Source organism: Mya arenaria, chromosome 11 (assembly GCF_026914265.1).
Source record: "Mya arenaria isolate MELC-2E11 chromosome 11, ASM2691426v1".
Lineage (NCBI taxonomy): Eukaryota > Metazoa > Mollusca > Bivalvia > Myida > Myidae > Mya > Mya arenaria.
The window spans coordinates 1,162,632-1,175,763 of NC_069132.1; the positions used below are offsets into that span (position 1 = coordinate 1,162,632).

General features: G+C 35.0%; 2 protein-coding genes across 9 annotated transcripts in view; one reads left to right on the top strand and one right to left on the bottom strand.

Moving 5' to 3' along the window:
• Positions 1-1,345: 1,345 nt before the first annotated feature.
• Positions 1,346-7,403, bottom strand: LOC128209042 (serine/arginine-rich splicing factor 6-like). 3 transcript variants are annotated; one of them, XM_052912858.1, is made up of 8 exons: positions 7,316-7,403; positions 6,807-6,934; positions 5,894-5,964; positions 5,606-5,752; positions 5,343-5,412; positions 3,776-3,849; positions 3,265-3,384; positions 1,346-2,688 (listed from the first exon to the last, which is right to left on the bottom strand). In XM_052912858.1, exons 2-8 carry the CDS (start codon positions 6,927-6,929, stop codon positions 2,442-2,444), a joined length of 852 nt encoding a protein of 283 aa, XP_052768818.1. In that variant the 5' UTR covers positions 6,930-6,934; positions 7,316-7,403; the 3' UTR covers positions 1,346-2,441. The 3 variants fall into 3 exon arrangements, with proteins under 3 accessions (XP_052768818.1, XP_052768816.1, XP_052768817.1); XM_052912856.1 differs by having other exon boundaries at positions 5,343-5,424; XM_052912857.1 differs by having other exon boundaries at positions 5,343-5,424; positions 7,319-7,377.
• Positions 7,404-7,473: 70 nt separating this feature from the next.
• The window catches only part of LOC128208122 (CSC1-like protein 2), a 31,361-nt gene continuing 25,702 nt past the window's right edge, over positions 7,474-13,132 (top strand). Inside the window, exons 1-4 of one of the 6 annotated variants that reach the window (XM_052911480.1) lie at positions 7,478-7,557; positions 8,729-8,939; positions 12,249-12,540; positions 12,901-12,983. In XM_052911480.1, the coding sequence (XP_052767440.1) occupies positions 12,367-12,540; positions 12,901-12,983 (257 nt within the window). In that variant the 5' untranslated portion in view covers positions 7,478-7,557; positions 8,729-8,939; positions 12,249-12,366. Of the gene's footprint in view, positions 7,558-8,728; positions 8,940-10,690; positions 10,775-11,366; positions 11,520-11,672; positions 11,694-12,248; positions 12,541-12,900; positions 12,984-13,132 lie in introns of those variants that run through there. The other 5 variants (XM_052911482.1, XM_052911483.1, XM_052911486.1 and 2 more) reach the window with 5 other exon arrangements.

A 13,132-nucleotide genomic window follows, 5' to 3' on the forward strand; every position in this document is an offset into this window, starting at 1 on the left:
CTACATTCTTACTTCAGGCCGTGATGCCTTTACCTAAGGCCGCCCATACGGTTTACATTGGAAACTAGATTTGCATAGTTAGGCACTTTCCTGACCACTTAGAGGGCTGGGACCGGTCGCATTCTTCTTGAAGGCGAATGTCTTGGGAACTACGTACTTTCTTCAGGCCGTGATAGCCTCACTTGGCGTCACCTGGGGTATCCCATACGGTTGACATGGGAAACTAGATGCGCTAAGTTAGGCACTTACCTGACCACTTTGAGGGCTGGGATTGGCCGCATTCTTCTTTGAAAGCGAATGTCTTAGGGACTTACGCCGTGATGGCGTCACCCATGAGTTAACGTGGACAACTAGATTTGCTTACCCGACCACTTAAGAGGGCTGGGACCGGTCGTGTTGGTCTTAGAAGGCGAATGTCTTTGGGACTATGTTTTTACTTCAGGCCATGATGGCGTTTCTTTGCGTCACCTGGGGTATTCCATATGGTTAATGAGGGAAACGAGATGTGCAAAGTGCACTTTCCTGACCACTTAGAGGTCGCGTTCTTCCTGGAATCCAAATGTCTTAGGGACTACGTTCTTACTTCAGACTGTGATGGCGTCACTTTTGGCCGCCCATACGGTTGAAGTGGGAAAATAGATTCGCTAAGTTAGGCACTTTCCAAACCACTTAGAGGTCTGGAACCGAACATGTTCTTCTAAGAAGGCGAATGTCTTGGGGATAACATTCTTACTTCAGACGGTGATGTTGTCATTTGGCGTCACCTAGGGCCGCCTTTACGGTTCAAGTGATAAACTAGATGTGCTAAGTTCCTGACTACTTAGAGGGCTGAGACTGGTCGCGTTCTTCATAGAAGGCGATTGTCTTGGGGACAACATTCTTACTTTAGGCCATGATGGCATCACCTGGGGTATCCCATACGGTTAACATGGAAAACTAGATTCGCCAAGTTTGGCACTTTCTCGACCACTTTGAGGGCAGGGACCGTATGCCTTGGGAACTAGATTCTTTCTTTAGACCGTTCTGTAGTCACTTGGCATCACCTAGGGCTGCCCATGCAGTTCATGTGGGAAACTAGATACGCTAAGTTGGGCACTCGAGTCTTTTACTAGTCATTGTATTGATATTTAGACATGAACATGCGTGTTCCCCAATATTGCTATTTATACTTTATACCAATGTTTCGCCTCCATAGTACCAAAAGTTTACAAAATAATGCTTGTTCTATTTTCTAATAATGATCTATCAGTACTGCTGTACATTTAAGGGGCCACGAGTGTGTGAATATGACTGGTTTTAGAGTTTTAACAAACTCTAAAAACAATTGCTACAAAAACAAAAACCATTTGCAATTTGACTTGTTGTTTATTTCAACATAATGATACATTACTATGAATCACCACATGCAACAGCCAAAGGTTCTGCATCCTTTTGTTCAACAGAGAGATTCACAACAGTCACTGTACCATAGACTACATTCACAAATACATGTAAGTTCAGGAGATAAAATTTGTTCTTTGTAATGTAACAATGATTTCTTGATATGAAAATGTGTTCAGTGATACCAAATATTTACAAACAAAAGCCAGTGAAATACAAGGACATCATTGAGTAACATAATGATGAGACAAAGTACACCTGACACTATGTCAACAGTTACTCAACTATAAGCAAACTTATGGAAATATCCTTAATTTAAAATGTTAAAATACTAAAACAAAATAAGTTATGCCATGAAAATTGTCCTTGTTATAAATTTGGAGTAAATATCAATCTAACTGCAAAACATTTCATATCATATAAATGAAATGTGAAATGACAACAATTAGTCCAAATAAATGCCATAAAATTTTATCTTTTATTTAACCCGTCATACTTTTTTAAACTTAATTCATTATTTTCATTCTTTGTGCTGAATTCATCGAAAATATTTTTTTCTCTTTTGCATAAAACTACAAAATAACAATCATCGTCATTAACATCAGCACTTGCCAAAAGTCTGCCAGTATGAAAATATACAACAAATCTCTTTAAACAAAAGATGAAATAACAGGATATCTGTTTTTGTTGTACACATATCCATGTACAACAACCTCAAGTTTCAATACAAGATATGAAATAGCACAAATTTAATTATGAAATGATCAAATGATGAGTATACTATAAAAAAACAAAAACAAATGAGAAGCTGCAATGTAACATTGCTATGAATGTGATGCAAAATATCAATTTCAAATGTTCACTCTCATCTCATAAATTTAATAGAGTTTAAGAATGATTTTACGAATGACAAATGTTAACAAATTGAATATGAGCCATCAATCTGAACAGTAAAATGGTCCAACTTTCATAAACATGTTTAAAAAGGTAAAGAGCAAATAATTGACTTTGCAAAAGAGAAATGAAAAGGATTCTCAAACAAAGATAAATGCCATGAGACATCAGTTATCCTCATTCTCGTTGTGTGGCTCTTCTTTCTTAATGTCAGGAGATTTGGACTTTGACCTAGATTTAGATCTGGAGTGAGACTTGGATCTAGACCGAGATCTCTTTTCACTACGCGACCTTGACCTTGATCTGCTGCGCGTACTCCTGCGGGATCGAGACCTGCTCCTACTGTGGCTACGACTCCTGGACCGGCTGCGGGACCGGCTACGGGTTCGTGACCTGGTCCGGCTGCGACTGTAGCTGTAATCAGACAAATAACAATTATCCTCAGAAACACCAAAAAAGAAACTATATGGACTCCATGACCTCGTCTGAACTTTGCCCCTTGCTCGTTCTTGGTAACAAACTCTGCCAGGGCTGTGGTATTGTCGCCTAAGCCGATGGCCACGTTTACAACATTTGTGTCGCCACGGGTGCACACTATGCCTGTGAACTAGACTAACAATGCTGGTGTCATCACTGCCAAACAATGTAAAAGGGGAGGACTCATTAACCTTGGAGATGATAGTGTGATACCTCCTCGCCTCCTGGACACCTGGCTGACAGAAGTGAAATTTCTGAAAGATGAGGTACTGCTTCTACTGCTGGTGCTCATTGTATCAGACAATGACCGCTCTCAACTGCCCCTGGAATAGACACTGACAGTGTCTGACCAGACAGCATATCTACCAGTTGCTGGAGACCACCTGTCAACAATATGAGTGTTCTATAGCCGTTGCATTTGGTTACGGTCTATTCCATTTACAACTTCAATACCAAGTTCTGAACTCACAATTACAGTTCTCCACAGCTATACGGCATTTTTTATCTTATTACCTTCTTCTCCTGCGACTGGGTCTGTCTTCAACCATTTTGATTTTGCGTCCATTTATCTCTGTTCCATCCAATTTTTCAATGGCTCGTCTCATGTCAGACTTGGTCGCAAAGTCAACCACACTGAAAAATTTAAGACATAAATAGAAATGTACACTTGTGAGAAACATAAGCTTAAAGATGTCTTCCAAATTGCAGATAAGTAACAACAACATTGTTTAGCAAACACAAATATTTGTCTGTTTTATCAGTTGAAAGAGGAATAATACAAACCACAATTAATGACAGAACCATGGGCCCTGATATGCATGTGCCTAACATCACTAGTAACATATGTATCAAGTTTCATGATAATACCTCAAATGCAATTTTTTTCAAAATGTGTTTTAAGTGTTTGAATTTCGAGTAAAAACAAAACAAGGCTATGGCAATGGCTGTATTGACTATTCTTGAAAAAAAAACCCAGATCAGCCTAAAAATGAAGAGTTTGTAATGTACCAATAAAGGTACTAACCCCTCATTTTTCCTCTGTTTATGGGCATCAGCATATGTAACTTCTCCTGCCTGGCGCATATAATCCTTCAGGTCCTGTGGAGAAAAAGTAGTGTTTTACCATGTTCAAACTACTATAAAAGCTACTGGTCACTTGCAATCACTTCTCAGAAGTTATGGCCTTTGTTCAAAATAAAACAGTTTCGCTAACCCAAACATTCCAAAATATATTTGAAGGATTGTCCTATTTTTATAAGAATTTATGAAGGGTTGATCATTTTGTCGAAATAATGTTTTTGATAATACACAAGATTTGTTTTAAGTTTTAGGTTTGAAATGATGTATTCCAAATTATTCCCAGATCTTGATAGAACAGATAGTATCAGTATGTTCATATGAAACAACAAAAAAAGTTACATGCTTGAAATCAGTTTGACTATACATGTATTTTTCAGTCTTAAATACAACTGTATCATTACCAAACACTTTGTCAGTATGTCAGTATGTGACTTCTGAAACACTCGCAAATATTAAGTTATACTACAAGTCAAACTGATTTATTACCATACATCTGAAAAAAGAATGCATAAATTATTAGACAGCTAACTAAGAAGTATGCATATACAAATCAATACTTGTTGTTACCTATAACCTTATTTGAGAGGAGCCCATCATTAAAGAAACCCTCAGATCATCAGACAGACTGGTTAGAACCCTCATCAGAAAAGCTTGTCATCACCGTCTTAGACACCAGATACAACCAGTCTCATCTTACGTCTACTGAACATCTTGCATCTTACGTCTACTGAACATCTCAAGTTCGTCTCAGCATCCAGCAAAATTTGTTGATGCAAGTCCATTTTTTATGGACTTTTTTTGCATCAATAATCATTTAAATTTACAGCAGCTCTATTTTTTTGTCCAATTTTGTTATTAACAAAATTTAAATTTGATGATTTAATCAATTCAGGATTTTTTTGTGTAAGATGGCCAAATCATTGGTGAAAGTTTCTCTAGTAACTGGTTATGTCATTTTTGTTTTCATTTTTTTTGTCTAAATTTTTGAAAGAAATCAAAGAAAAATTTGATCAGTTGACAGAAGCTTCAACAGCCAAATAAAACTCTGCCACTGATAAGAAGCCAAATCTTCAACAAGGAGTGTTGTTGTGAGGCCACATCAAGAAATTGTTGGCCCACGTCTTGGGCCATCATCTGACTTGTGCCAGCTCAAGCACCTCGAAAGGCTCATCAGACATAGGGTTTCTCATCGGACCTCCAGCCTCGACTATAGAGAGCAACAAAATTAGTGTCAATATGGTCCTTGGTCTAAAGACTATGTAAATGTACAGTCAATTTCCATCACAGACTTCATGTATATCATGTGCCCTATTATACATATACCCTTTTGTTCAGCTAATTTGGCAGAACAACATAATCAGATTTTTTTAAGAAGAAAAAATTCATAGAAGTTTTATAAGGGTTAGTTTTTTGACTGTACATTTTCTTTGATGTAATATGACCAGCTTCAGAGATTCATGATTCATTATGTAAAGAGAAATAACAGTAATACCTTACAAAACATGTCATACCTGCCAACTTGCTCGGGACGAAAGATTTTCTACAACTATGCGATAGTCTGTCCGCACAGGTGCCCCATACCTGGAAGAACCACTTCATGCATTATGTGGCAGTTCAGCTTACCTTCATAACTATACTAAGAACAAATATACAGCGGAACATTTTTGACAAAATAAAATTGTATATTGAACTTAGAAACTATTTCAAACTAAAAATGTCTAACATTTGCTCCTTAATAATAGAAACGAGTCCAGAGGAATTTAAAATTCAATACTTTCCAAGCCAGGATGGATCCCGTCTGAATGAACGCTCGAACCCCCGTCCACCACCACCACCTCCGTAACCACCACCACCACCACCACCACCTCCTCCATAACCTCCACGGTCTCGTCTTGTTCCTCGTGCATGCTCAATTATAATCCTAGTAAAAGTAAAAATGTTTAATTTTCCAGTTTTTGTTTACTAAAATATAACTTGTCTTTATACACTAACTGTCTTATAATTATTAACACCTACTAAGAATAAAAAAGTAATTCATTGATATTTGAAAATGTGAACCTACCTTTCACCCAATAATTCTTTTCCATTTAGCTCATAGACTGCATCATCAGCATCACGGTCATCTTCAAACTCCTGGATTTTTACAGTTAACAAAATTTAGCAAAATTAAATATATGTTTGTACTATAGGGCCATCTTATCAATGATCAATTGATTGTACGCCCAAATGTTGTAAAAAAAATAATATATAGTTAAAAAATGTGTATTCAAAATATAAGCAAACTAGTGTTTTGTATCAAAAAAATTACATTTTGGAATAAACAAAATAATGTAAGATCATAGATAAATGCCATGGGTCCCAAAATAAATAAATATGGACATAAAATTAAGGGACCTAGTCATTTCATACCGTAGTAATCTAATGATCTTGTTACTCTTATTTCTGTCTTGTATCCTTCAGTGGGTAATTTCATACCCTTCCTTTGGTCGATTCATACCCTACCTATCGATCAATAGTTATTTCATAACCAGTTCAAGGTTGCATATTACGATGGCACCATTTAAAAATGCAGAACTTACATTTTTGTACTTTTCAGGAGATACAAAAAACAATATAAAATGTCATATACAATGACATGTAGGTTCCGGTTTTTCTGCATTTTCTACTGACCAGTAAACTCAATTTCTATTGGCTGTTAAGTCCGGTGTTTTCAGAAAAGGCGGCAAACTAAAATATGTTAATAAAAAGATGAAAACCCAGAAATAGCAAAAAATGTAGGTTCGGCTTTTTTAAATGGTGCCATCGAATAATATTGTGTTAATTGAGCCTGCATTGGGTATTTGCTCAGTTTTCTTTGATAATTCTGAACTGAAATTGCAATATTTTAAGTAACAGAAGTAGGACCACTAATAGAATGTCTAAGTTCTTGCGAAGGGTTGACAAAAATGGATGATAATACGGTACTCAATTCTTACCACAAAGCAATAACCGTTCTTCATCATGACATCCCTTAATCTTCCATAACCTTTGAAAAACTTCTCTATATCTCGTTCTCTTGCATGGTTTGACACTCGTCCAACATACACTCTAGTCCCCATGATTACTGTGAACCAAAAAATATTCAGTAAACTAGTTATCATTCTTTCCCATCAATGATCAATCGCTGTCTGAAAAACGTTTGAATTTAGATACTTCACAGTTTTTTAAAAGAAAAGAACTAAACATCTTTTTTTTTTAAATATCATCTAGTTGAACCAACATGCGACCCTAACTACAGATGTATGATGTAAAATCGCCAAACTTATATTGAAATAAAAACAAGACGGTTACAAGTGCTTGTTTAAAGCAAAGTCGAAGAGCGTTTGTTTTATCCAAATAACACAATAAACATATACTTTTAGTATTTGAAGCTATGAATACAATATTACAAAATTAGGCTGCACGGTAACGACAACATTTGAGGTCTTTCAAATATGTATATTACCACGTTATAATTATCGGGCTTCTTTTTCTGCTTTCCAAGATGGCGTGCGGGTTCTAGATTAGCAGATTAATCTACGAACGATTCCGACCAATAAAATTTTATTAATATTTTCCCGTGAGCCATTCGTCCTCTTCCGTTAATTTCCGTGTCTCTCCGTAGACGAATTGATTAGATTTTACAAGACAACGATATTTTGATTAAATTTGACAGATTCACAAAATATAACTATCAAGCCACTCTAGGTATGTTTCTTGAAATGATTTATGGTTGTCTAAGATTAACAGCCAAATTAATTCATTATTTTACCGCGTAGTTCTTTTTTTGGTTAAATCATTATAAGTGCATGATTGTATTCTGAGGATAAAAAAAAAATTGTATCAGTTTTTTTTGATACTCAGAATACAATCATGCACTTATAATGATTATTAAAATTCAGGGGTGTTGGGTACAGTACCATCTAAACCCCGTGGGCAGAGTTCCCCCACTTCTATGGTGGTCTTGGAACATTTATGCATTATTTAAACGATTAACTTAGAAAGAGTGGGTCAAAAAACAGTTAATTAATATCAACATAAATGACACTTAATTGACATGTTAGTCATTCTAAAATGCCATCCAGGCTTCTTTTTTTTAATGATGGATAGCCTGGACCAGGCTAACCATCATTAAAAAAAAGCCTGGACGGCATTTTAGAATGACTAACCATCATTAAAAAAAAGCCTGGACGGATTTTAGAATGACTAATTGACATGTTAACTAACCACTTTATAAGATGGTGTTTACACAGGGTCAAAAAAAAATCTTTACAAATGTGTTGTGTTTTGTTTCTTTATATTGTAAACATAACTTGTGAGAAACATCTTGATTAAACAAGTCAATTCCAGACTTTGCAAATATTTTGGGATAATTTTTTTTGCCTTAAACAGGGCTAAATTGAGTCCCAACATCATTGTCACACATTTTGCTGATAGTATAGTTCTACAAATAGTATCAGTACAACAATAATAGTGTTCCACTAGACTATTAATAAAATTGGAAGTACCGTAATTGTATTCAGTTGATCATTTCGCTTGATAGTTTAGTCATTTAAAATGTGAAAACTCTCAGTTAAAGTTATCAATTATTTATATATATATGCATATATTTCTTAGACTAGAATGAAACACTAAATGTATTAAAATAAACCAATGTTACAGTATTATTCAAACAACTTTTAATCACTTGGGGCAATGATAACAGTTTACATATCAGGCACATTAAAGATTTTCTGGTATTTTTCTGTATCTAAATTATCTTGAAAAATAAAAAAAGATAGCGCGAATCTGAGTTTACAACCAAACACAAATACCTTAGTGAAAGTTAATTGTAAAGATGATATTTTGGGAGGTTTTCGGAAAGCTTACGATATTGTAGATGCAGACTGAAACCTGAGTAAACAAAACTAATGCTGGTCGCAAAAACGCTTGATAACAAGTGCGTAGAAGATAAAATTTCGAAAAAGCACAGGCAGACCATAGTTGGCAGCAACGCTAAAATTCAATAAACAACAAGAGAGGCCATAGACGACGATACCCCTGCAATTCAATAAAAGACAGAAGCACACAAGGCACAAAAAACACAAACTGTGAGTAAGCGCAGTGAGCGCAAGAGTATATTATGTATTTTCAATGTGATTTAGACGTTTTTAATGTGAGAAATCATGAAAAACGCATGCTAAATTTATCCCTGCTTACACTAAGTCACTCTCATTTGAATTGCAAATCAGATATGTTTGCTGTATATATTGCCTGAAACCAATATAGTCTGAAATGAATATTCTTTAACATTCTTTCAAAAGGACTTGATTAATTCTTAAGGTCAAGCAACAGGTTACATGTTAAAGAAAATAAGAACAGTCTGAACTTGCCCATGTTTTGGCACCAAAAATGAGTTTTCCCAGTAATGCATATGAAAACACTTTTACTATAATTATTCTACTCTTTGATACTGAAATTGAAGAAATAAATACAATTCAAGTATAAAATAAGCCCTGGTTGTAGTGGGGAGCAAATCCATGCCTGTACAGTAAAAAAATATTTAGAAAACTGATACAATTTTCATACCCACAAGGACTCATACATACGGTAAGCTGACAGATATTTTATCCCTTATTGAACATATTGTTAGCATCACTGGATAATGTCAATCGGCCAATCACAGTACAGCCTTTTGCTGAATCTCTTGAACCAGGTGCACACCCCTCCTAAAATGTTACAAGTTTACTTTTTATTTCATTATAGGGGATTTTTTCTTATAATATACACCCAAAGAGGCAGAGGCAATTATTAAAATATTCTGTATTAGTCACATTTTTTTCACAATATATTTTGCAAAAGTATATATCAACACAATCTAACCCTCGGAGGTTTTTATATTCCCACTGTTACATTTTGCAACTGGTCATTTTGATGCACAATCATTCACTATTGTTAGAATATTGGCCCTCGCTTTTGTGACAAAGGAACAGGTACACATTTCTTGTGAAATGTATGAAAGCCTCATTTGTCTTGCTAGTATATTTGTATATATAATATATATGGGGTTTTAATGTAACATTTTTTTTGCAAGTCATTAATTTGAATTAGGTGTGTCCTTTTTAGAAAGTCATTTGTAACTTATACAGAGATTTTCACTGTCAATGCTTTCAAATTGGTAACAGTTTTGCAATAAAAATTGCACCATAATTATGCCTTGAGTCTGAGATCCAGACAATGACTTCATTGAATATTTTAGGACCCTGGGACAGATTTCATTATAATTTTTATGCTTATCCTTAGACATTTCTGAGTGATTTCTCAGTGATTTTTTCAGTCCAATAAAAACACTCAGATTCTACTTAGGCTGAAGTTAGATTTAAGATGGTTATTGCCAATAGACAGAGCTGTGGGACCACTTTAGATGTCATTCGTCGTAGGGCCTGCAGCATTTGGGTTTGGGGTTCAAAATTACTAATTTGGCGATTATCCCACTAAAAGGTGGGAATAAAACTCCCCCTCTGGCATCAAAAATATGTTTCAGTCACACAAGGCGGTCAAGCCATAATGCAGCCACTATTGGGCGCAGGCAGACCTTTATAAACTCAACAAAAAAAAAAAGATGGTTATTGAATATGGCCCCAGATGTTCCATCTGTTTAATGGGAGACTATTTGTCACACAATCCATGGAAGAAGTGGCATCGTTAGCTTTCTTGCATCACAGACAAGGACTGTATTCCTCTGAACAGTTTCTGTTAGGAGCCAATAGCCAATATTTTATGTATGGGGACTGGAGTGAATGGATCAATGAATATCTGTGGCATTGTTCAGGCATCAGAGACAGTCAGCCTACTGGCTACAGAGAGAGTTGAGGTGAGGCTCACCCAGTATTGCAGTGGACAATTACTTTTTCAGTGTTTGGACTATACCTGGAGTCATTCATTGGTACATTGTTGTGTTTCATACAGTAGTATTTTCTTCACTTTACAATATTATATTACAATATATTTGGTGGAATTTATAATTGCAGTTATTTCAATAATAAAAGATGCTGGCAATATTAAGTAGATGTAAACTCATTAACAGGTCAATGAAACATAAGGGTATGAATTATTTATAAGCCAAAACATGGTAAGGTAGAATCTAGCAAGTATAAAGTGGCTGCCTTGGGAAGTGTAATATGTTAATGACAAATATATTGGCCAACTGATGTCACCATATGGTAACCTGTGTCATACGACGGTGGCGCAGACTTGTGAATCATGTCTGTTGTAATTAATACATGAATATTGGTTTATCTGCAAGAATTGCATCTTAAGTGTTATTTGATCATGATATGATAAATGATTTCATGATATCTGAGTTTGGCATCTGAATGGAAGATTTATGTACAGCGTACAGCTCTATTATTGGTTTGTGAAAGACAAACTCTTTTTTGATGTTGGATAGTGTAACATATGGTTATGGTCGGTCTAATGTTATGTACCAGATAGAATATCATATGTTTTGTATGCTGTCATTAATGATGCACATTTGTAGTCAAACTTTTAAAACTGTCAAAAGGTGTTTTAGCAGGATAAACATGTGATAAAATAAGAATATTTATTCAAAATATCATATGTATATATATAAATATGGATTTATAGTCTCAAGCTTGATGCTGGGGAAGTATTGAATCCAGGGTCATTCTGTATGTCTTTTGAAAATCATAAAAAAAATTGTTAATGTGAATGTGAACCATCACAGGAATCCTATCCAACAATAAGCTGGACCCAAGATAGCTCCATTAACCACTAACCATAATGTTTAATGTTGATGCCTGTTCACCGAATATAATTTTGCCATTTTTGGTACCATTAGAAAGGTATATTTTTGCCTGCTGATTACTTATATGTGAAATCTTACCAAAAGTAATTTTTACATTTAGTAATTACTTTTGTATATTTGTTCTTTATTTCAACCGTACGGTAATTGGACATAAAAGGGCCCACTGGGTAATCCTTGTAGGCCAAAAAATGCATTTTTTTACATTTTCTTTTCTTATACATTTGAAATGATACCAAAATTATATGAGGTCTTAAAGCATCCAAAATTGATATATTTATGGGTCTGATGCTTAGTGCTGTTTGTAATTTATAATTTGGCAAGCAATTAAGTGATTAATACAAAATGATAGTGGCAACATACACTGTAGTTTGTTATCTAAAGAGTGCTTTATGGAAATCAAAAAGGATATTAATTATACATTTATTATTAATAAATACTTGCAAAATAGTATGTACATGCATATGTATTTATGATAAAATTATAATAATTCCAGTTTCTAGTTTATAATTTCTACATTGCTCATTTTTGAAATTTTCAATAAATATTTATCCTCCAAAAACTAGTAAAAATGTATTGCTTTCTTTTTATGCAGGTCAGTTTCATCATACGAGTAGTGACTGGCTCCATCTGCACAGCATGGCTAACATCTGAGCTGTAAACTAGAAATCACGTAGACAAGTGCAAAGACCAGGGCGATAACCCAGGGTAAGATGGACGTCTTTGCTGACGGTGCGGGAGGGTTCGACCAGCTGCACCTGGATGGGAATCAGACAGACCTGCACTCGTGTAACTATCTGAGCCAGAACAAGACCCACTTCCTGTACAAGGAAGCAGTATATGGAGGTATTCCAGAGACCCTCACCATTAACGCAGTTACATGGGTGGTAAGTAGGCGATACTGCTGTATGATTTTGTGAAGAATAATCTCTAAATTGAAGCAAAATGAAGTCTTAAAAACATGTTTGCATGCATGCATGCGTTTTCTTTTTTGGTAATTTGTTAAAAGTGACTTTGAAACATTTTAGATATTACAGTCATCAATTATTCTTTGAATGTGATATTTCATTTGTATCACAAATACCTTGTTTTCATTAAAATGTCATTACTTTATGATGGCATCAATGATAACCTATATAATGATGAAATACATGTTGTGCATTTTGATATTTTTGTTAGTATTAAAACATTCACAAAATTATTATTTTGAAATGTTTTGTTATCTTTTTATGTTAACCTATTTACAGGTCCTTCTACTGGTGTTTGCCATTCTCCGTCGTGTTGCCTGGGACTATGGTCGTATTGCTCTGGTCACTCGCCAAGAGGAAAAGTAAGTTATGTAATTAAGTACGTCATTTTCTCTTTCACAAACATGTAAAACAAGAACACAGACTTGTCTTTGATTTTGGTGTTTTAAATTGGCTGAAGTACTTTGGCAATCACTTAAAATCACACTAAAAACACTTAGATTTTACGTTA

Coding starts and splice junctions, on each gene's coding strand:
- LOC128209042 (XM_052912856.1), bottom strand. CDS start 6,929: ATGGGGACTAGAGTGTATGTTGGACGAGTGTCAAACCATGCAAGAGAA. Junction 5,965..6,806: donor AGAACGGTTATTGCTTTGTG/GTAAGAATTGAG, acceptor GTAAAAATCCAG/GAGTTTGAAGATGACCGTGA. Junction 3,850..5,342: donor CGTCCCGAGCAAGTTGGCAG/GTATGACATGTT, acceptor TTTTCTCCACAG/GACCTGAAGGATTATATGCG.